We start from the raw sequence: 24,459 nt of genomic DNA on the forward strand, positions 1-24,459 counted from the left end.
AATATGAAATTAACACCATGGTAAATATGCTTGACTCATGAGTCTTTATTTGACTCTTGTTATGATATCAGGAGATATTAGGAGAAGCATATTAATATTGTCATTACTGATATTGATAACTAAACTTCCCAACAAAGGTACATAACTCGCGAGGAGCCCAACCTCACATTTGGGCTGGACGAAGACGGCATGTTTAACGGCATGGTGGGTCAGCTGCAGCGAGAGGAAGCAGACTTTACTACAGTCATTGGTCCGTCTCCTCCTCGTTTGAAAGTGGTGGATTTCCTTCAAAGTTATCCTTCAGATAAGATGACACTGGTATCCCTCCAGCCGTCATTCTTGCCCAAGCACCTCACCTTCATAAAACCCTTCACAGGTACCTAGAAATTAGTAAAGGTGTTTTAAAAAATGTATTAAAATGATATACACAGTATTTATTTTTTTTTACTGCATTTTTTTTTCTCTTTTTTTTTTTTTTTTTTTTTTGCTCGGACGTATCAATCATATAATATTTTCAGTTGTAGGTAAAATGTTAGAGTCAATAATAGCGAGGAACATTAGGGAACATTTAGACAAACATAACTTGATAAATCAATCACAGCATGGCTTCACGAAGGGGAAGTCTTGCCTGACAAACTTGTTAAGTTTTTACAGTAAGGTGTACGAGGCAGTAGATAATGGTGATAGTTATGATATCTTATATCTGGAGTTTAGTAAAGCATTTGACAAGGTAACCCCATCAAGGCTCCTGAGAAAGGTTAGGGCACACGGGATAGATGGGAAGGTGTTAGGCTGGATAAGGTCATGGCTTGGTAACAGGCGACAGAGAGTGGTAATAAACGGCTCGAAATCCGAGTGGGGTCATGTAATTAGTGGGGTGCCACAGAGATCAGTATTAGGGCCATTGTTATTTCTAATATATATCAATGACTTGGATAGTGGAATTAGTAGTGATGTTAGTAAATTTGCGGATGACACAAAGATAGGTAGATTAATTAGGTCAGAATCGGATGCCATCGCCTTGCAGGCAGACTTAGAATGAATGAATGGACAGATAGATGGTAAATGCAATTTAATATCAATAAATACAAAGTGCTTAGCATAGGTAGAGGAAACTCACACAATAGGTACACATTAAACAACCAAACTCTGGTAGGTACAGGGCACGAGAAAGATTTAGGAGTTATAGTTAGCTCTGAACTCCGTCTAGGGAAACAATGCATAGAAGCCAGAAACAAGGCAAATAGGGTACTAGGATTCATTTTTAGGAGTGTTAAAAGTAGAAGGCCGGAAGTAATATTAAAGTTATACTTGGCGCTGGTCAGACCTCATCTAGACTACGCTGTGCAGTTCTGGTCCCCACATGACAGAAAAGATATAGGTCTATTAGAATCAGTACAGAGGATAATGACTAAACGGATACAGGGGATGAGGAGTATTCCTTACGAGGCGAGGTTGAAGCTGTTAAATTTACATTCTCTAGAGAGATGTAGGTTAAGAGGGGACCTGATAGAAGTCTTTAAGTGGTATAAGGGTTATAACAGGGGGGATGTAAGCAAAATTCTTAGGATCAGCAACCAGGGTAGAACAAGAAATAACGGGTTCAAGCTTGAAAAATTTAGGTTTAGGAAGTAGATAGGAAAAAATTGGTTCTCTAATAGAGTGGTAGATGAGTGGAACGGACTCAGTAATCATGTAGTTAGTGCTAGGACACTAGAGAGCTTTAAGAGAAGATTAGACAAGTTTATGGATGGGGATAACAGATGGAAATAGGTAGGTGTGTTTCATACAGGGACTGCCAGGTGTAAGCCTGGTCGCTTCTTACAGCTTCCCTTATTTCTTATGTTCTTATGTATCATTAAAACCAGCTGTGACCTCACTCAACGTTTCTCTTTGTGTCTCACAATATAAGGGGACAGTCACAGCCTGCCCTCTAAGGACAACCCTCTTCCTTCACACAAAACTATAAGAACCTAATTACACACACACACACACACACACACACACACACACACACACACACACACCCTTCACTCAAAAAAAAAAAAAAAAATATCATGGCGACTCCTACACCAGCCTCGGAGTCCCCATCTCGGGAGGGGACCACAAATGTCCAAAGGTCGGACTGCTCTTCTGGTATCGACCCTAAGTGTTTTGACACCCCTTTCAACTTTTAAATCATTAACTTCTGCAACATTCGCAGCCTTAAATCTAATTTTCGTTCTAAAGAACACCACCTCTCCTCTACTAAACCTCACCTTTTCCATACTGAAACTCAGGTGTCTGAGGAAACTGACAGTAGCCCCTTTTCTGTTCCCTCCTTTCTCTATCCTCCTTTTTAATCCAAAGCTGGATGTTGCATTTATGTGCGCAATGACTTAACCTGCTGTCGTGCCTACGCTCTTGAATCTTCCGAGTTTTCCACCATCTGGCTACGACTACAGAGTCACTCTCAAACTAAATTTATCTGTGCTGTATACCTCTCACTACCTCCTCTTACTAAAAGAAATTCTTTGACTACTTAGCTTCCAAAGTGGAGCACACCCTACTCGTATTCCTGACCGTCTAGGAGATATGTCCAACATTCTTGACCTTTTCCAAACATCTAATCCTGCTTCTCCGTTGGGCTCCTCCGATCACAATCCCATATCTGTATCTTGTCCTATCGCTCCAATCCCTACTCAGAATCCCCATAAGCGGAGATGCCTCTGGCGTTTTGCCTTTGCTAGTTGGGAGGATCTGAGGAGGTATTTTCCTGATTTTCCTTGGAATGACTACTGCCTCCGTGAGGCAGTAGTCTCTATGTGCCAAGCGCATAACACAGGTGAAAGTATCTGGCATGGAGGCGTACATTCCTCAGTCTTTTCTCGACTTAACCTTCCAAACCTTGATTTAACGTAGCCTGTTCTCATACTATACATGATAGAGAGATGGCACACATAAGGTACTTCAGCCTTCTATCACCAGAATTTCATGCACTTTATATTTCTGCCCAGAACCATGTTAAGTCTGCCAAAAATTCCTTCATTAATAGAAAGTAACAAAATCTAATTCCCCTCGTGACTTTTTTTATTTTTTATGTAGGAGGGACACTGGCCAAGGGCAACAAAAATCCAAAAAAAAAAAAAAAAAAGAAAAAAAGAAAAGCCCACTAAGATGCTAGTCCCAGACAAGGATCCGAAGTCGTAGTAAAGAAATTCAAAGATAACTGTATGCGGTATGAGTGGAACATGTGAAGCATACTGCATACATGGACGGATAAGGCTCTTGTACAGAGTTACCAGCTGAAGGGGATGAGAAAAACTGGCGGACACGTCTCAGAACACCTAACTTCATAGAAGCTGTTTTAGCTAGAGATGAGATGTGGAGTTTCGAGATCAGATTATAAGTAAAGGAGAGACCGAGGATGTTCAGTGTAGAAGAGGGGGATAATTGAGTGTCATTGAAAAAGAGGGGGTAGTTGTCTGGAAGGTTGTGTCGAGTTGATATATGGAGGAATAGGGTTTTTGAGCCATTGAACAATACCAGGTTTGCTCTGCTCCAATCAGAAATTATAAAAAAAGATCAGAAGTCAGGCGTTCTGTGGCTTCGGTGTGTGAAATGTTTACTTCCTGAAGGGTTGGACGTTTATGAAAAGACGTGGAAAAGTGCAGGGTGGTATCATCAGCGTAGGAGTGGTTAGGAAAAGAAGTTTGGTTTAGGTCATTGCTGAACAATAAGAAGAGAGTGGGTGACAGGGAAGAACCCTGAGGAGCACCACTGACAATAGATCTAGAAGAACAGTGACCATCTACCACAGCACCAATAGAACGGTCAGAAAGGAAACTTGGGATGAAGTTACAGAGAGAAGGATAGAAGCCGTACGGGGATAGTTTGGAAATCAAAGCTTTGTGCCGGACTTCTGGCATCTTTGTGCCAGACTCCTGGCATCTAACCAAAAACATCTCCAATAACTTTGCTTCTTCTTCTTTCTCTCCTTTATTTCAACCAGATGGAACCACTGCTATCACATCTATCTCTAAAGCTGAAGTCTTCGATCAAACTATCTTGGAAGATTCAGGGCTCGTTCCTTCCTCTCCTTCACTCTCTGACTACTTCATGCCACCTATTAAAATTCTTCGCAATGATGTTTTCCATGCCCTCGCTTGTCTAAACACTCGGAGGGCATATGGACCTGATGGGGTCCCTCCTATTGTTCTCCGAAACTGCCTCCGTGCTTGTACCTTGCCTAGTCAAACTCTTTCATCTCTGTCTGTCAACATCTACCTTTCCTTCTTGCTGGAAGTTTGCCTACATTCAGCCTGTTCCTAAAAAGGATGACCGTTCTAATCACTTAAACTATCGTCCTATTGCTTTAATTTCCTGCCTATCTAAAGTTTTTGAATCTATCCTCAACAGGAAGATTCTTAAACATCTATCACTTCACAACCTTCTATTTGATCGCCAGTATGGGTTCCGTCAAGGCCGCTCTACTGGTGATCTGGCTTTCCTTTACCGAGTCTTGGTCATCCTCTTTTAGAGATTTTGGTGAAACTTTTACTGTGGCACAAAGCTTTCATTTCTAAACTACCCTCCTACGGCTTCTATCCTTCTCTATGTAACTTTATCTCAGGTTTCCTTTCTGACCCTTTTATTGTTGCTGTGGTAGACAGTCGCTGCTCTTCTCCTAAATCTATTAACAGTGGTGTTCCTCAGGTTCTGTCTTGTCACCAACTCTCTTCCTATTGTTCATTAATGATCTTGTAAGCCAAATCTCTTGTCCTGTCCACTCATACGCTGATGACACCACCCTGCACTTTTCCACATCTTTTCATGGACGTCCAATCCTTCAGGATGTAACCAGCTCATGCAGGGAAATCACAAAACGCCTGACTTCTGATCTCTCTGGAATTTCTTATTTGGGCAGGACAAACTTGATATTGTTCAACGCCCCCAGAACTCAATTCCTCCATCTATCAATTCAACGCAACCTTCCAGACAACTATCCCTTCTTCTTCAATGACACTGAACTGTCCCCATCTTCTACACTGAACATCCTCGGTCTGTCCTTTTCTTATAAGCTAAACTGGAAACTTCACATCTCATATGTAGCTAAAACAGCTTCTATGAAGTTAGGCGTTCTGAGACGTCTCCGTCAAATTTTCTCATCCTCCCAGCTGCTAAACTCTGTACAAGGGCCTTATCCGTCCATGTATGGAGTATGCTTCACATGTCTGGGGGGGGGGAGGGGTTCCACTCATACTGCTCTTTTAGACAGGGTGGAATAAAAAACTTTTCGTCTCATCAGCTCCTCTCCTCTAACTGACTGTCTTCAGCCTCTTTCTCATCGCAGCAATGTTGCGTCTCTAGCTATCTTCTACCGCTATTTTCATGCTAACTTCTCTTCTGATCTTGCTAACTGCATGCCTCCCCTCCTCCCGCGGCCTAGCTGCACAAGACTTTCTTCTTTCTCTCACCCCTATTCTGTCCACCTCTCTGTCCTCAACCTCTCTAAAGTTAACCAGTATTTTCAGTCATTCATCCCTTTCTCTGGTAAACTCTGGAACTCCCTGCCTGCTTCTATATTGCCACCTTTCTCTGTCCTGATTTTTTTTTACAAGAGGAAGGTTTCAGGACACTTATCCTTCAATTTGACTACGGCTTCGAACCCTATTCAGGGACTGGCATCTCAGTGGGCTTTTTTTATTTTTTTATTAGTTTTTTATTGCCCTTGGCCGGTGTCCCTCCTACATAAAAAAAAAACAAAAAATCTTTGTCTCTGAGAAAGGGGACATTATAAAATTCACCCTCAGCGAAAGCAAAGTTAACTACACAAGGTTCAAAATGGCGACGATGGCGTGCCATAGGCGAATTATGGTCTTTCCTGGAAACACTCGAAAAGTGATCTGCAAATAAATCAATAACCACGTTGGGATTAGCCACTGTCTCACCAGCATGAGGTAAGACAGGAGGGGAAGGAGGCGAAAGCTATCAAGATATCTTGCCGACTGTTTCATACTAGCGTGTGTGGGGTCCTATCTGTAATCGAGGAGACGTAGTCTTTCCAAGATGTTCGCTCTGCATTCTTTAAAGACTGTCAAGCCTGACTTCTGTTCCATCAAAGGAGTGAACGTTTGGTAAAACGACCAAACGTTCAAGGGACGGAACAGAAAAGCAAATAGTAAAAATATCTGTAAAATATGTTGCAGCCTCATCAGAACTAAGAATGTTAGCTAATGAACGATTAGGTGGTGAGTTCTGTATAAAGCTGTCGATCAGCACTACTAGACACCACCGGGAAAGACGAGTCTGTGGTTCAGACTGGCGATTCCATTATAATTGGAAAAATATAAATCTGGTAAAACCTACCCAAAATCTTAAAAAAAAAAAACATTAAAAGTGAGAGAAATATCAAGGGTTGTAAAATATATATTTGGTTGTGATAATGTGTTGTATTTATTGAATTTAAAATTCCTGATAAGAGAAGTAAGTAAAACACCTCCAGGATTGATAGTGCTGTTACCTCACAGCGGATGGCGACAATTAAAGTCTTACAGGAGGAGAAAAAGAGAGGGTAAGTCTCGCACGAGGCGGTTAAGATCACCTACGCTAGGAAGAACACCGGGCGTAAGATAAATGATATATAAAGTATAACATTGGTTTAAAAATATCTTGACTGCATCAGCCTGAAGTGGTGTTTGAAGGTATATTAGAAAGTAAGATATGTCCTCCCTGACGAGAATTGTAGTGCCACCGTGGTGTCCTTGCCCTAGACTCGGAACAGAATGCACAGTATCCGGAAGAAGCGGGAGGAACCGAGTTTCTCACCATTGTCTCTTGGATACATATACACATTGGAGAGAAATGAGAGAAGAGGAGACGCAGCTCCTCCCGGGATGCACGCAAACCACGGTAATATCACTGAAGGAACTTGAATATTGCTACTTTGAGGGGGTTTTCAGGGAAGCCCCAGAGGGAAGCTTCGTTTGGCTAATCAGGTCCTACGTTACTTGTAGGGACAGAAATCTGAGATTGAGTAATTGGTGTAAGGATAACAACCTGCACACGAGACATACTGTTCGATGCCCTATTTGCACTCTGCCGTCACGGAGGGAGCATTTCCTCGCTGTTTTTATGATTAATTCGGCAGATTATATATTCGGTTTATTGTTTCTTCGGACGGTTTGACCACTAAAGTTAGGTTTGATTAGATTAGGTTGCGAAAATAATGTATCTGAGTAGTCAAGCCGTCCCAAGAAACCATGAGCCGAATAAATCATCTACCGAATTCATCATCAGAGCAGAGATGCAAATAAAGCATCGAATCGTACTCTGGCACGCTGTTCATGCATATGCAGATGGGGGAGGGGGATCCAAGACGCAGGGTGAACCTTGAGTGAACTCACAAGGACAGGGAACCTGCAGGTCCTGTTGACAGACAAGGTAGGTCTGTCTGGCGTGGGCATGTTGGTGTGATATTATTCAGTTCGCCAAGTTGGGTGTACAAGGAATAAATAAACACGAATCCTCTCTGGTTTTACTAAGACAGTACTGGTAGTTGGTACTAGATCAGATGGGAGCTGCCTCACGATACCAACATGTCCTATATCCTAGAGATGTTATTTTTCTTGTATTGCAAACTAGCCAGTGTCTGTGCTTATAAAATAAGGAACTTTGTTCTGTTAAATTGATTTGCATCTGGACGTTACTTTATTTTATTTTTTTTTTACGTATAACAGAATATGTATGTAATTCATTTTACGATAATGACATTTAGGGTTCGCAAAAGACAAATGCAAGCCACCTATAAAACCAGTTAACACGAACGTGTTTTAAGTTGCGGAGCAACTTAAAGGACCTTCCCTCAGCGGTTTGGGTGGGGGGGGGTTCAAATTTTTAGACGCGTCGCAGACCTGGTCATACTGAGTCCACCTGCACACAACACGTCATGTCGCACTGCCGAGATGGTTGCCGCAAGTGACATGTTGCTATAAATGACTGTATTTTCAGTATGTGAAGATTTATCTGATCACACTATCGTGTTCAAGAAAATTTTTCCTGCTTAATGTAATAGTATATTTGAGCATTCAATGATTAACTGTTGAAAGTAGCAAACATCAGTAAAACATGTTATAAACATTTTTTTTTTTTTTTTTGACAGTTCAACTCGTTTCTTTTTCAAATTTTTTTACAATACACCTTGATTTAACAATCACTGCTGAGTCTGATGGTGTCAACCAAAACTGGCTATCCTGTATATGAAGTGAGTTATGAGCATATAATTCGCGAATTTTGCGCGCTCGATAAGTCGAAATATGCAAAATACGGCAAAACGATGGGTCTGACGAAGAAATATCATAAAATCAGAAAGATGCGATGTCAGGAGTTACCAACCAGGACGTGTTTCTATGGCTGAAATCGCTATTTTTATATGCGATGGACACCAAAAGGTTCTCCTGGCCAAATCAGTGTTGTACCTCCCAGGGGTCAGGCGGAGCGGTGGGTTGTAAAGATGTGCGGTAACAAAATTTGAAGCCTCTTGCTCCGCTCGGGGAATAATTTTGTAACTGCTCCTATAAATATACTATTTCATTAAATTTTAGGGCCTTCTGAACTCCTAAACTTAAGTAATTGATCAGTGGGTTTAAAATATAGCCCCTATAATTGTCTTAAAGTACGGCCTTGTGATCTCAGGATGTGATATGGTGAACATTCGTTTCTTTGATTACGTATCTTCTCCAATACATGACTAATAAAATACGCGCTTTTATCTATCTGCACATAGTAGTGAAGAAATGCATCACATGAAATTTTTAGTGTTAATGTTTATACAGGGATGGCTTCTGAATATCTGGTACTTTGATCCATTATTCTTAACATGTGAAGCTTGAGGAACTTGTCTCCCTGTCCGGGTTATGTTTTAAAGAAGTATTGTTGAGGACATATAATGAATTGGTTGTTGTGGCAAGGTAGTACCTATTAGTTAATGTCAATATGTTGCTGATTACTTATGAGGGATTATTTTTTATTTATTAATTTATTTATTTTTTTTCTGTTTGGGTTTGACGTTATACACAATATTAATGGCTAGTCGCTTTCGGTGGGATATATATTCTACTAAACATGGTTAGAAATGTCACTCTTTTAATACAAAGTCAACGTAATATAATTCATAAAGCAAATAAATAAAATAGAATACAATGATCACTCGTCTTCCTTACATAAGTAAAGAAATAAAAGCAACCATTTGAGAAAAAAAAAAAAAACCCATCCATAGGCTACATTTGTACCTGCATATATACAAACCTTTATTATCTCTGGACACATAATGAAACAAATATATAAGGAACACAGTTCAGTGTAGATACACTGCTGGCTGATCGTTGACCTTCAGGCATAGTGTGGCTGTGCACGCTGTGTGGCATAATGTTTTGGGGAATCACTTACTGGATGCTGCATACACTGAAGATCCTCAGAGTCGAAGGACGCAAGGTGGAACTGAGCAATTCCCTGCTCTACAGTATTGGTGCCATTGTGGAGGAGGCCTGCCCAGACCCTTCATACACAACAACCGGACAGGTAAAATGACATGTTTCTCCCTCGCGTCAGTAATTTTTCGCCCCTTGCGTCAGTCATATTCCGTGTCCTCTTAACTGAATTTTAACGTTTCCTCCTGTACAGATGCTGGTTGGTTGGTGGCTGGTGTTTGCTTTGGTTATTTGTACCGGCTTTCGATCCTCTCTGATTGCCCACCTGACTGTCCAAAGCACTACCAAGCCTGTGGAAACGATGGAGGATATGATAGCGGCGGACAGCTGGCGGTGGGCAATTGAACCTTGGCTCATGAAAGGGATTCCCATTGAATACTTTGCAAACCATCCTCAACCTCTCGTAAAGACAATATACAAAAGAATGGAGGTAGGTCTTACACATTATGTAAGCTTATAAAAGACTGTTCATATTAATTGTTTTCATTAAATAATTAGAGGTCGATGCAAAGTCTTCTTGTAATGGTAGATCGTGACATGTTGAATATAGAGTTAAGTCAGATATCGTCCCAAACACTGCTTGATCTCCTCTGGACGTAAGCTACCCAACTCGTTCGTAATTGCAGTTGTAGAGTGGTTGGTATGTTTGAGGTTGAGGAACATAGTAGGTAGGCCAGACGTTTTTCCCAAGCTCAAATGATTCATTATGCGGTATATGGTGACTTGCCGAGGAGGGGAGTTGGTGCTGAGTGGCTGTCCAGGGCTATTACAGTGAATCATTGTAAGAGTAATGGATGGACGTTCATCGACAACTTAAACTTAGACCTCTTCTATGGTAGGGACACCTTGTACGCCAGAGATGGAGTGCATTTATCACGCCAGGGTGTTCGGGTTTTGGCCGGAACACTCGAGGGAGAGGTAACTGCACTCTGCAGCGCTTTTTTCGTTAGTCATGAGGGAAGAAGGGGTTGTGAGGTCGATATGAAGGACAAATTAGTTAAATCTAGAAAAGTAACTATCTCAGAGAAGGTTAAAAATACCGAGTGTTTACTACACAAAATTGTATAAGTATTTTGAATAAAATAGACTTGCTTAGATGAATGGCATATGTAGAGAACCTTGATATCAGTGTTTTAACAGAAACTTAGTTAGATATGTCAGGAAAAGTATTTAATTCAGAGGTTAAGATAGATGTTATACACTGTTCTATAAAGACAGGGAAAACAGGAGAGGAGGAAGCGTCGCGTTATACGTTAGGGACACATTAAGGAAGGATCACAGTCAGTAGTACTGGGAGTAATGTACAGGCCACTGAATAGTACAAAAGAAATTAACACCTCACTATGGCAGGAAATAAATAGTGTAGGAAGGTACAATCAGGTATGTGTGGTAGAAGATTTTAATTTTAGGAATATCGACTGGAGCCTGATGGTGAGTAACAGGGAAACAGGAATTTCTTAATGTAATTTAGGATAATTTTTTAAAACAGGTAGTCGTAGAACCCACAAGGGGGAGCAATATTCTAGATTTAATTCTCACTAACAGGGAGGAAGTAGTCACGCAGGTAGAGGTTGGAGGACAGCTAGGTAACAGTGACAATTGTGAAATTAGGTACAAATTAAAATGGGAGGAAACTTTTAGAGGCAAAAAACACTAGTAAAATACCTGAATTTAGGAGAGCTTTTGAGGAATTAAAAAGGTACCTCCAAGGAGTTGACTGGCAGCGGATGCAAGGTGAGGTCAGGTCCGGGACGGAGTTGAGAGAGATAAGGCAGGATGAGAGAGGTAAGATGAGATGTGAGGGTGTAAGGCAAGAGGAGGGAAGAAGTATCCGGAAGGGGCGGAGGAGCGAGAGAGGGGGAAATATGTGTGAGTATGTTGGAGGGTCAGGTCATGCTGAATTGGGAGAGGTTAGGTCGAGGCGAGTTGTATACATATTTCGTAGATAAATTGCATACAGGACAGTTAGCAAACATCCCATATAGAGCAATAAGATCACAGAAAAATTACCCTAAATGGATGACTATTAGGTTAAAATACTATATAGGGCGGAAGAGAAATATATATGAGATTAAAGGCAGGGCAAGAGGTTTTAAGGACAATATAATGAATCAGTTATAACAGTCAGGAGGTTAACGAGGAAAGCTAAAAGCATTTATGAATTAAAGGTAGCCAGCCAGGCGAAGACGGATCCCAAGGGATTTTATCAGGTATATAGGACGAAGAATAAGGAAACTATAGGTTCATTAAAGGCAGCAGATGAGGATCTGGTTAGTTCTGGGGAGGAGATTAGAAAAATTCTGAATGAGTATTTTTCAACTGTCTTCACCTAGGAAAACATGCAGGATATGCCAAATAGTGAACAGATGTTTAGAGCAGATGAGAATGTGAAGCTGACAGACATTACCATAACTAAGGAGATAGTAGAACAGGAGATAGATAGGCAAAAAAAAGTTCAAGACACCAAGACCAGAAGAAATATATACCAGAATACTAAATGAATGCAAAGAGGTTATTAGTGAACCGTTAGTTTCTGTCTTTAGGAAATTACTTGAGTCAGGTGAGGTACCAGTAATGTGGAGGCAGGCTAATGTAGTACCCATCTTTAAGGAGAGATAAAACTTTAGTGTCTAATTATAGACCTGTCAGCTTAACTTCAGTTGTTGATAAAATAATGGAGTCAATAATAGCGAGGAACATTAGAGAGCATTTAGACAAACATAACTTGATAAATCAGTCACAACATGGCTTCACGAAGGGGAAGTCTTGCCTGACGAACTTGTTCAGTTTTTACAGTAAAGTGTACGAGGCAGTAGATAATGGAGATAGTTATGACATCTAATATCTGGACTTCAGTAAAACGTTTGACAAGGTACCTCATCAGAAGCTCCTGAGAAAGGTTAGGGCACACGGGATAGATGGGAAGCTGTTAGCCTGGATAAGGTCATGGCTATGCGACAGATGACAGAGTTGTAATAAACGGCTCTAAATCCGAGTGGGGTCATGTAATTAGTGGAGTGCCACAGGGATCAGTATTAGGGTCATTGTTGTTTTTAATATATATCAATGACTTGAATAGTGGAATTAGTAGTGATGTTAGTTAGTAGTTAGTTAGTGATGTTTGCGGATGACACAAAGATAGGTAGATCAATTAGGTCTGAATCAGATACCATCACCTTACAGGCAGATTTAGATAGGATGAACGAATGGAAGGACAGATGGCAAATGCCGTTTAATATCAACAAGTGGAAAGTACTTAGTGTAGGTAGAGGAAACCCACACAGTAGGTACGCAATAAACAACGAAACTCTGTTAGGTTCAGGGTACGAAAAAGTTTTAGGAGTTCTAGTTAGCTCTGAACTCTGTCTACGAAAGCAATGCATAGAGGCCAGAAACAGGGCAAATAAGGTTTTAGAATTCATTTTTACGAATGTCAAAAGTAGAAGACCCTAAGTAATATTAAAGTTATATTTAGCGCTGGTCAGACATCATCTAGACTACGCCGTGCAGTTCTGATCCCCACATTACAGGAAAGAAATAGGTCAATAAAAATCAGTACAAAGGAGAATGACTAAAAGTATTCCTTACGAGGCGAGATTGAAGCTGTTAAATTTACATTCTTTAGAGAGACGTAGGTTAAAAGGGGACCTGATAGAAGTCTTTAAGTGGTATAAGGGTTATAACAATGGGGACGTAAGCAAAATTCTTAGGATCAGCAACCAGGCTAGAACAAGAAATAACGGGTTCAAGCTTGAAAAAAAAATTGTGTTTAAGAAAGAGATAGGAAGAAATTGGTTCTCAAATAGAGTGGTAGATGAATGGACTCAGTAATTATGTTATTAGTGCTAAGAAATTTGGAGGATTTAAGTGAAGATTAAACGGATTTATGAATGGGGATGATAGGTGGAAATAGGCAGGTATATTTTATACAGGGAGTGCCACGTGTAAGCCTGGTGGCTTCTTGCAGCTTCCCTTGTTTCTTATGTTCCTATGTATGGTTGAAGTAAGTGTTGAAGCTATCTGGGGAATCCATTCTACTGACCGAGGAACAACTCGATAAGGATGGCCTAGTAACCACCAACAGCAATGTTGTAACAAAATCCCTACTATAAAATGATATATTAGGTCAATGTAATTATACCACAAGACATTCCTGATAATGGGCCATACGCGGGACATCCACAAGACCTTAACAGTCAGCGAGTGTCACATTTTAATTCCTGGCCACTTCTGTTCAACTACCTCCCCGAGTTCGTGCCATGGCAACAAAAGTGAATAGCAATCTGGAACACCAAACTCAAATTTACTACTTTTAAACACATCAGTTAGATACAAACATTTATATAATAACACAAAACAAAGCTTATTGTCGTGACCGAGATGTTGCATGAATTTGGTGTAATTAATGTTCAGTTAAAAAAACACACATGATATCAGCATCACATTAATTAAGACAATCATCGTACATAATACAAACCTATAGCATACAAAGCATAAAACACGTAAATATCGAACTATTCCTCCTTCTTTTCTTCATAAGATACTTGATTTCAACACTGCATTATACTTTTAAGTTCCATTTACTTTTAAGCTATCCCTCCATCTGTTCAGACCCTATGGAACATCCACCTCTCTGTCTGCTGCGCATATACTGTACGACATTCGCTGACTGTACAATTTGTTTGGGACCACCTATTTCCCTAAAAATAAATAAATAAATAAATAAATAAATAAAATATAATAAAATAATAACAATAAAAAAATGAATAAATAAATTAAGTAAATAAATAAAGGTAAATAAATAAATACATGAATAAATAAATAATATCCACGATTACTTATTCACGTATATGAGGCAGGTATACGGCAAATCTGGAAGCGGAAGTTATCTGGATGTTGGTATTTTTCTATAAGCTACTTCTGGTGCCTCGATTGCTTCCTAGTCGACTTTCCCTTTTTGGTCGCATCCTCCGCCTTATTCTCAACGTAATTCCTCTTAATCCCCTTTTGTCCCAGGCTGCCTCCACCCAGGTGGTTTCTGGTCTCCCTCCTGTTGTTATGTTCTACGTCCGTGCTTTTTTTTTTTTTTATATATATATACTCGTATGTAGGAGGGACACTGTTGCAATGGCAACAAAAATCCGAAAAAAAAAGAATGCCCACTGAAATGCCAGTCCCATAAAAAAGGGTCCAAAGCGGTAGTAAAAAATAGAAGGATAAGTTTATTTGTCCGGTAGTAATCACCAGGATTCCTTCGTTCTTGATAGCCGATGTGAATTACCTTCCGCTTTTTTGTTCCGATGTCATCTGTCTTCTCCATTTCTTCTTTCTTCTTACATAAGAACATCAGAAATACGGGAAGCTGCAAGAAGCCATCAAGCCTACACACATGGCAGTCTCTGTATAAAATATACCAACCTATTTCCACCGATCATATCCATCCATAAATATGTCTAATCTTCTTTTAAAGCTCCCTAATGACTCAGTACTAACAACTTGGTTACTGAGTCCGTTCCATTTATCTACCACTCGATTTGAGAACCAATTCCTCTTTTTTTAAGCCTAAATTTTTCAAGCTTGAACCCATTATTTCTTGTTCTATCCTGGTTACTGATCTAAAGAATTTTACTTACGTATCCCTTGTTATAACCCTTATACCACTTAAAAATTCTATAAGTTCCCCCTCTTAACCCACGCCTCTAAAGAATGCAAATTTAGCAGCTTCAATCCCACTTCGTAAGGAATAGCCATCATCCCCTGTAATCTTTTAGTTATTCTTCTTTTGACTGATTCTAACACACACACACACACACACACACACACACACACATATATATATATATATATATATATATATATATATATATATATATATATATATATATATATATATATATATATATATATATATATATATATATATATATATATATATATATATATATATATATATATATATATATATATATATATATATATATATATATATATATATATATATATATATATATATATATATATATATATATAAGAAGAGGTTACCTTAAAGAAAAGGTAACGTCTTAAGTTAAAATATTTTTTAAACTACATAAAACTTTGCAATTAGATATTTTTGAGATCAGTTGGAACTTGAGAAAGGCAGAAAATACTATTGTAATGAGAACGCGGAAAATTATAAACAAATAAATAAATAAATAAATAAATAAAAAAAAAAAAAAAATATATATATATATATATATATATATATATATATATATATATATATATATATATATATATATATATATATATATATATATATATATATATATATATATATATATATATATATATATATATAGCAAGAGCAAAATCAGAGATTTGAGTAAGAAAGTAAGAAAACTCAAATACAGCCGGCCCCTTTAATGAGCTTTAGCAAGCGGGAAACTTAATGAAAATGTTCTCGCCGCTTGTCCCACCGGCCACGCAGTTCTTACTTCCAGCCTCCCCTCCCGGATAAGCCGAGGGGACGCCAATACGTCTACTTCCCGTTAGTTGTAGTCCTGCTTTTGAGAGAGCGGGAATATTAAGCTAGTAAGTATACTGGAGTATTAGCTATACACCATCACTTGTGATAATATTTAATTGGCCTATAAACAGTGACTGTTTGTCTGAGTTCCGCGTTCTGAGCGGGCTTGGTGTGTAACAGCAAGGACTCTGTATATAGGAGGACCGTCCACTCAATCTTAAAACTTTGCTCATCCTGTTACGGTGGCGCCTCCAGCGGCCAGAGGGAAACATTACTCTCGCTCGCATAAGTTTACTATTACCCGTATCATTTGAGGGCTAAGTTTTTCTCAGTTATCATACCCAGTAGATTTACTAGTTAAGATCTGGCTGCATAAATAATAGATTATGTATTATGTTAAAATTTGATACAGCTTATTATAATACTGGTAACCAAAGCTGTAGATACTATAGCTGTTGTCACCTATGCTGGTGATATCCCCAAATAGGCCCCACCCACACCTTTCTGTAATTGGCAAGTGAGGTAGTAGGAGAGGTCTAACCTCACCTCTCTCTCTCTCTCTCTCTCTCTCTCTCTCTCTCTCTCTCTCACACACACACACACACACACACACACACACACACACAGGTCCTAAAAGCTGTTTGTGACAAGTGACACTATGTAAACTAATGTATTAAACGTAATATGTTTGTGTTTGTGTCTCTTTCATTCTATAAACCAACTCGTGTAACCGACAACATTTAAGAAATGTTTGTTGTGAATTGTGATTCAGTGTCATTCTCACATAGGGAAGTTATATATATATATATATATATATATATATATATATATATATATATATATATATATATATATATATATATATATATATATATATATATATATATGTATATATATATATATAGAATTTATGAATGTATGTTATAAAAGAAAAGTTCACAAATACTCCAGTTGATGGTGGGAAGTGGTGACATAACTTGCGTCCCCTGATATTTCAGAATGTCCCACACCGGCAAACACACATTTTATGGCAGACACTGATGGTAATGTTAGAAGGTACTCTATACAAGGATATATAAAGTATCCTTGCTTTTAGCAAACAAGTAGAAATCTTTATTCCTCCATGGGTATTAATTACTCCCTTTGTTTGTCCATGTAAGTGATTTTTAAGACACCTATTTGACATCCCTCATTTCTTTCTACGGTATATTTCCATAATATCGTAACTGATGAATAATATATTTTTTGTACATTAGTGTAGCTTTTGTGAGGCTTTGTAGCTTTAGTGAGGTTCCAGCTCTCCAAGCCGTATAATAAAGCTGGTAAAATGCACTCCAGATCTCCAAGCCGTACGTTAGATTTGGTAAAATGCACTTTTTACTTATATACCTACTTATTTTGTTTTTATTAAGTGGGAGATTACTCTTCATTACATTGTTTGGTTTCCCAAAGGCACTCCATCCTATTCCTATCCTGTTGACTTATTATTATTATTATTATTATTATTTTTATTATTATTATTATTATTATTATTATTATTATTATTATTATTATTATTATTATTATTGTTGTTGTTGTTGCTGTTGTTGTTGTTGTTGTTGTTATTATTATTTCATAATCTGGCCTCAAACTTTTTTCTTTTCTTTTTTTCCTACATAAATACTATATACTCCTGATACATTCTATGATCAAATGCACGATTGGTGCTTAATTGATTTGCCCACACTAGGCTACACGGTGGTAGCTCAGGGAGACTGACCCTAAATAGTGGCAGTCCTGAGGGGGCTGCAGTTGTGTCGTACGGGAGAAATAGCTGCTTATGGCTTACAAGTGGCCTAGATTTGTATTTGTTCGCGCTGCACTGAATTACCAGGGTGGTAGTCCAGGGATAATTGACCTGAGTTTAGTGGTAACTAATTGAGGGGACGGTTTCGGTCATAACAATATATATTGTCATAACAATATATATTGTTATGACCAGATCCAACCCCTCTTACAGTTCCCCTGATCATGGTCAGCTCTAAGCTATCGCCCTTGCATCCGAGTATGGTGGAAATTGCTACATGAATTCAGGCCAATTCACCGGTCGCGCGCAGATATAGCCTGAAGGTTATCACCCTGTTTCAACCCACAGGGAAAAATACAATGCAAACTTTTCAGACGTACTGAGAAAGGATTCGCCAAGGCACGTGCCAGGGATAAACAAACAGAAAAGACGTCACAAACAAATGTAATAAACCAAAGGAATGGAAAATCTGTTCCGAAAGTTCAGAAAAGGGCATACAGAAAAGGATTGATTGCCCAGATAAACAAAATAAGCTGCAAAGAGAACCATAGAGCATTAGCTGCAAAACGTCTTAAACGAAAACAATTGATAAAGAATAAAAGAACAACAAACAACAGCAACATTTGCAGTCAAGCTAGAAAACAGTCGATCATTCAAACTACATCAACATCACTTCCCAAAAGTGAAATTCACAAAAAAAAATATATACATGCAATTTATACGCCCAGTATTGCTAACAGAGAATACTACAATACAACTCAGTAAGATCCTCGGCCTTAACAAGCAACTTACGGTCATTGCAGACAGAAAAAATAAATAAATGAAACAGGAAATAACTCAATCCACACTATTAAAAAAAAAAAGTAGTACCAGGCAGAACTATAGTAAGAATCCCATCCACAAGAAAAAAAAATGTACAATAAACATTATTTATCATAACGTTCTTTCTTGGACGTTTCTTTTCTTGGAGTTCTTTTCTTGGAAAAAAAAAAAAAATATATATATATATATATATATATATATATATATATATATATATATATATATATATATATATATATATATATATATATATATATATATATATATATATATATATATATATCAAGTTTCCTTTCTGACCGTTCTATTGCTGCTGTGGTAGACGGTCACTGTTCTTCTCCTAAATCTATTAACAGTGGTGTTCCTCAGGGTTCTCTCCTGTCACCCACTCTCTTCTTATTATTCATTAATGATCTTCTAAACCAAACTTCTTGTCCTATCCACTCCTACGCTGATGATACCACCCTGCACTTTTCCACGTCTTTTCATACACGTCCAGCCCTTCAGGAGGTAAACATATCACGCAGGGAAGCCACAGAACGCCTGACTTCTGATCTTTCTAAAATTTCTGATTGGGGCAGAGCAAACTTGGTATTGTTCAATGCCTCAAAAACTCAATTCCTCCATCTATCAACTCGACACAACCTTCCAGACAACTATCCCCTCTTCTTCAATGACACTCAACTGTCCCCCTCTTCTACACTGAACATCCTTGGTCTATCCTTTACTTATAATCTGAACTGGAAACTTCACATCTCATCTCTAGGTTAAAACAGCTTCTATGAAGTTAGGTGTTCTGAGACGTCTCCGCCAGTTTTTCTCACCCCCCCAGCTGCTAACTCTGTACAAGGGCCTTATCCGTCCATGTATGGAGTATGCTTCACATGTCTGGGGGGGTTCCACTCATACTGCTCTTCTAGACAGGGTGGAATCAAAAGCTTTTCGTCTCATCAACTCCTCTCCTCTAACTGACTGTCTTCAGCCCCTCTCTCACCGCCGCAATGTTGCATATCTAGCTGTCTTCTACCGCTATTTTCATGCCAACTGCTCTTCTGATCTTGCTAACTGCATGCCTCCCCTCCTTCCGCGGCCTCGCTGCACAAGACTTTCTTCTTTCTCTCACCCCTATTCTGTCCACCTCTCTAACGCAAGAGTTAACCAGTATTCTCAATCATTCATCCCTTTCTCTGGTAAACTCTGGAACTCCCTGCCTGCTTCTGTATTTCCACCTTCCTATGACTTGAATTCCTTCAAGAGGGAGGTTTCAAGACACTTATCCACCAATTTTTGACCACTGCTTTGACCCTTTTATGGGACTGGCATTTCAGTGTGCATTTTTTTTTATTAGATTTTTGTTGCCCTTGGCCAGTATCCTTCCTACATAAAAAAAAAAAAAAAAAAAAAAAAAAAAAAAAAAAAAAATATATATATATATATATATATATATATATATATATATATATATATATATATATATATATATATATATATATATATATATATATATATATATATATATATATATATATATATATATATATATATATATGAATTAAATAATATTTGTAGAACCATACACCCAGACATAATTCTAATAAATAGCCATGGTCTACACCATGAAATCAAAATACCATACTACAAAGTTTATCACTTCAATCACACTTCGACGACACTGCAACAACTAGCAAAAACAAAACATAAAATATAAAATCAAGGACGATTTCATCAGTACCTTATTAGCCATAAACCTGGATACAACAACAGATAGAATAATAACCTCAATAATATATCAACCTCCATCCAGAGATTTCATCCCGACTCCAGACTTTCACAGCATCTTTCAACGCAACTCTCCAGTTTGCATGCTCTCAGACCTCAACATAAACCATTACATATTTGGATATATATATATATATATATATATATATATATATATATATATATATATATATATATATATATATATATATATATATATATATATATATATATATATATATATATATATATATATATATATATATATATATATATATATATATATATATATATATATATATATATATATATATAAACACGAAAAACAAAGGTAGACAACTAAACAAACTCATGCAACACATAGGTCCTCATTTCCCCACATATTACACAAAGAACCGAGGAACTAACCCAGACATTGTCTTAACAAATTACCGCACACACCATGATAAATGCATGACACAAGGTCCAATCACTATGAATATACCCATCATCATGACAATTTCATTATCACGTGTACTTATCTCCACCACCCCAGAACTAAATTACGATAAAGCAAACTGGAATAAATTCAACGATGAACAATAAGAACACATGGAACGACCAAACTTACAATGTGCCAGAATTGAAGATATTGATGATGGATTCAATAGATACATGGTAAAAAAAAAAAAAAAAAAAAAAAAAAAAGTGACAATATTAAATTCATTGCATTTACTCAGTTTAGACAATTACAAAGCCTTAAATTAAGCCGCAACAGAAGTCATGCAAATAATTTGATTTTTTTTTTTTTTTGTAGGAGGGACACTTGCCAAGGGCAACAAAAATCCAATAAAAAAAAAAAAAATGCCCACTGAGATGCCAGTCCCAGAAAAGGGTACAAAGCAGTAATCAAAAATTGAAGGATAAGTGTCTTGAAACCTCCTTTTTGAAAGAATTCAAGTCATAGGAAGGTGGAAAAAGAGAAGCAGGCAGGGAGTTCCAGAGTTTACCAGAGAAAGGGATGAATGATTGAGAATACTGGTTAACTCTTGTATTAGAAAGGTGGACAGAATAGGGGTGAGAAAAAGAAGAAAGTTTTGTGCAGCGAGGCCGCGGGAGGAGGGGAGGCATGCAGTTAGCAAGATCAGAAGAGCAGTTAGCATGAAAATAGCGGTAGAAGACAGCTAGAGATGCAACATTGCGGCGGTGAGAGAGAGGCTGAGGACAGTCAATTAGAGGAGAAGAGTTGATGAGACGAAAAGCTTTTGATTCCACCCCGTCTAGAAGAGCGGTATGAGTGGAACCCTCCCCCAGACATGTGAAGCATACTCCATACATGGACGGATAAGGCCCTTGTTAGCAACTGGAGGGGTGAGAAAACTGGCGGAGACGTCTCAGAACACTTAACTTCATAGAAGCTGTTTTAGCTAGAGATGAGATGCGAAGTTTCCAGTTCAGATTATAAGTAAAGGACAGACCGAGGATGTTCAGTGTAGAAGAGGGGGACAGTTGAGTGTCATTGAAGAAAAGGGGTAGTTGTCTGGAAGGTTGTGTCGAGTTGATAGATGGAGGAATTGAGTATTTGAGGCAATGAACAATACCAAGTTTGTTCTGCCCCAGTCAGAAATTTTAGAAAGATCAGAAGTCAAGCATTCTGTGGCTTCTCTGCGTGAAATGTTTACTTTCTGAAGGGTTGGACGTCTATGAAAAGATGTGGAAAAGTACAGGGTGGTATCATCAGCGTAGGGATGGAATGAAATCAAAAGATATGGAAATTCCCAAGGATGGTCCATTCAAGTATACCAAAGATATAAACATATACAACGAACTCTTAACCACATGCTCACAAACGAAGCACAGCATAATTGGAACACAACTAAAAAATACAACTGCAAACACTTACAAAGTATCGACCACTTTCTGTAATAAAAATAAAACTCTTAATTGGCCAACAGGATCTTCGAGGAAGGATATCTTCGAGGAAGAGGAAGATGACAAACCACCTAACAATACCATGGTCAATAACTATTTACAAAATAATATACATAGATAACACCATTCAATAATTCTGACGACGATCCTAAGTGTCTTGACATCCCCCCTCAACTTTTCTTCATTAACTTCTGTAACATTCGTGGTCTAAGATCTAATTTTCTGTAGAACACCACCTCCCCTCTTCTAAACCTCATCTTCTTTTCCTCACTGAAACACATATGTCTGAGGCAACTGACAGTAACCCCTTTTCTGTTTTCCCCTACTTTCTCTATCCTCATTTTCGATCCAAAGCTGGATACTGCGTTTATGTGCGCAATGACTTAACCTGCTCTCGTGCCCACGCTCTTGAATCTTCCAAGTTTTCCACCATCTGGCTACGACTAAAGTCACTCTCAAACTAAATTTATCTGTGGTGTATATCTCTCTTCTAACTCCTCTGACTATGAGAAATTCTTTAACTACTTAACTTCCAAAGTGGAGCACATTCTGACTCTCTTCCCTTTTGCAGAGACCACCATTCTTGGAGACTTCAGTGTTCACCACTAGCTTTGGCTTTCCTCTCCCTTCACTGACCATCCTGGTGAACTAGCCTTCAACTTTGCTATCCTCCATGACCTAGAGCAATTCGTGCAGCACCCTACTCGTATTTCTGACCGTCTTGGAGATACGCCCAACATTCTTGACCTTTTCCTAACCTCTAATCCTTCTGCTTTCACCCTTTCTTCTCTGTTAGGCTCCTCCGACCATAATCTCATATCTGTATATTGTCCTATTGCTTGAATCCCTCCTCAGGATCCCCCTAAGCGAAGGTGCCTCTGGCGTTTTTGCCTCTGCTAGTTCGGGGGGGACCTGAAGAGGTATTTTGCTGATTTTCCTTGGAATGACCACTGCTTCTGTGTCAGAGACCCGTCTTTGTGTGCTGAGCGCACACATTCCCGTCTCTAAAATGCTCCGCCTTGCATATCAGATGAAATTAGAGCAATTTTTGGTAGAGTTTTAATTTCATGTATCGTGTCATCACAGGATTGAACTCAGCTACTGCATTTACTTAGTTAGGACTTACATTATGTCTTTATAGTTTTATCGTGAGATAGTGCAAGAGAGAAAGTAGAACACACACACACACACACACACACACACACACACACACCGATCACATTGCCTGATTGTGATTGATCAGACGAAATCGGGCGATCAGCAATCCTCACTTATAAGTCATATGTTCTTATATTTTTACTTGAAATACCGCAGGAAAGAAAATAATAGCTACACTAAAAAAAAAAATCACACACACACACACACACACACACACACACACACACACACACACAAATACACACGGGAAATTGATCGTGTGTCTGGGATGGAAGTGACCATCGGCAGTGAATTCATTGATCATTTGTATTCGTCTGTTGTCATATTGTTTCGCCAGCGATCAAAATAAAAGTATAAAATATCATAAATTAGACCGATTTTAGTTTTTTTTTTTTCTTACAAGATCATTCCTTATCATATTTTGAATGACATAGTAAAGATAATTTCCTAAAACCACCTCTTGTTTGGAATTTAGCTTAAAAAAAAAAATTAGCTTAAAAAAAAATAATCTAGTGTGTGTCGATTCCGACTCATACTGCAGAGAATAGGTTTAAGGACAGGCCTTGGCTGAGATTCTTTAGTTACTATGCCACATCACACAATTTCTCTTTAAAATGAGTTTTTATTTTTAACTGGAATTCAAGTATTAAGTATGGATTATCTAGCTTATCAAACCATTCAGTACTACGAATGGTTCGAGTTTTGAGAATAGGACACTAATCCAACCTAGCATTATCTAAACTAAATGATGTGTAGCAGTATAACCTAACATTACCTAACCTACATGGCATGCCTACTACTGCTGGTATCGAATGGTGTCGGCTGGAGACGTCTGTGCGTTGCCGTGGCTGAGAGTGAATGCATCGTACGTCTGGCAGTAAAAATGGGGTAGGTGACCTACCCCATAGGTTTAAGTGACCTACCGTAGGTCACTTAAACCTACGACACTGGCCCACAAAGGACTTGGGGCCGATATCACAGTTGCTTGGTAACGCTCCCTGACGAGAGCCTTACCAATCTGGTAATAGTCATTACCAATATCTCGATCC

The 24,459-nt window shown here is 38.4% G+C and overlaps 1 protein-coding gene across 1 annotated transcript in view; it reads left to right on the top strand.

Annotated features, from left to right (window-relative positions):
• The window catches only part of LOC135092859 (glutamate receptor ionotropic, delta-1-like), an 81,774-nt gene that overhangs the window by 34,596 nt on the left and 22,719 nt on the right, over positions 1 to 24,459 (top strand). Inside the window, exons 2-4 of the mRNA XM_063991607.1 lie at positions 138 to 376; positions 9,374 to 9,558; positions 9,661 to 9,897. Coding sequence (XP_063847677.1) covers positions 190 to 376; positions 9,374 to 9,558; positions 9,661 to 9,897 — 609 coding nt within the window. The 5' untranslated portion in view covers positions 138 to 189. The remainder of the gene's footprint in view (positions 1 to 137; positions 377 to 9,373; positions 9,559 to 9,660; positions 9,898 to 24,459) is intronic.

The sequence above is a fragment of the Scylla paramamosain genome, chromosome 41 (assembly GCF_035594125.1).
Source record: "Scylla paramamosain isolate STU-SP2022 chromosome 41, ASM3559412v1, whole genome shotgun sequence".
Classification (NCBI taxonomy): Eukaryota; Metazoa; Arthropoda; class Malacostraca; order Decapoda; family Portunidae; genus Scylla; species Scylla paramamosain.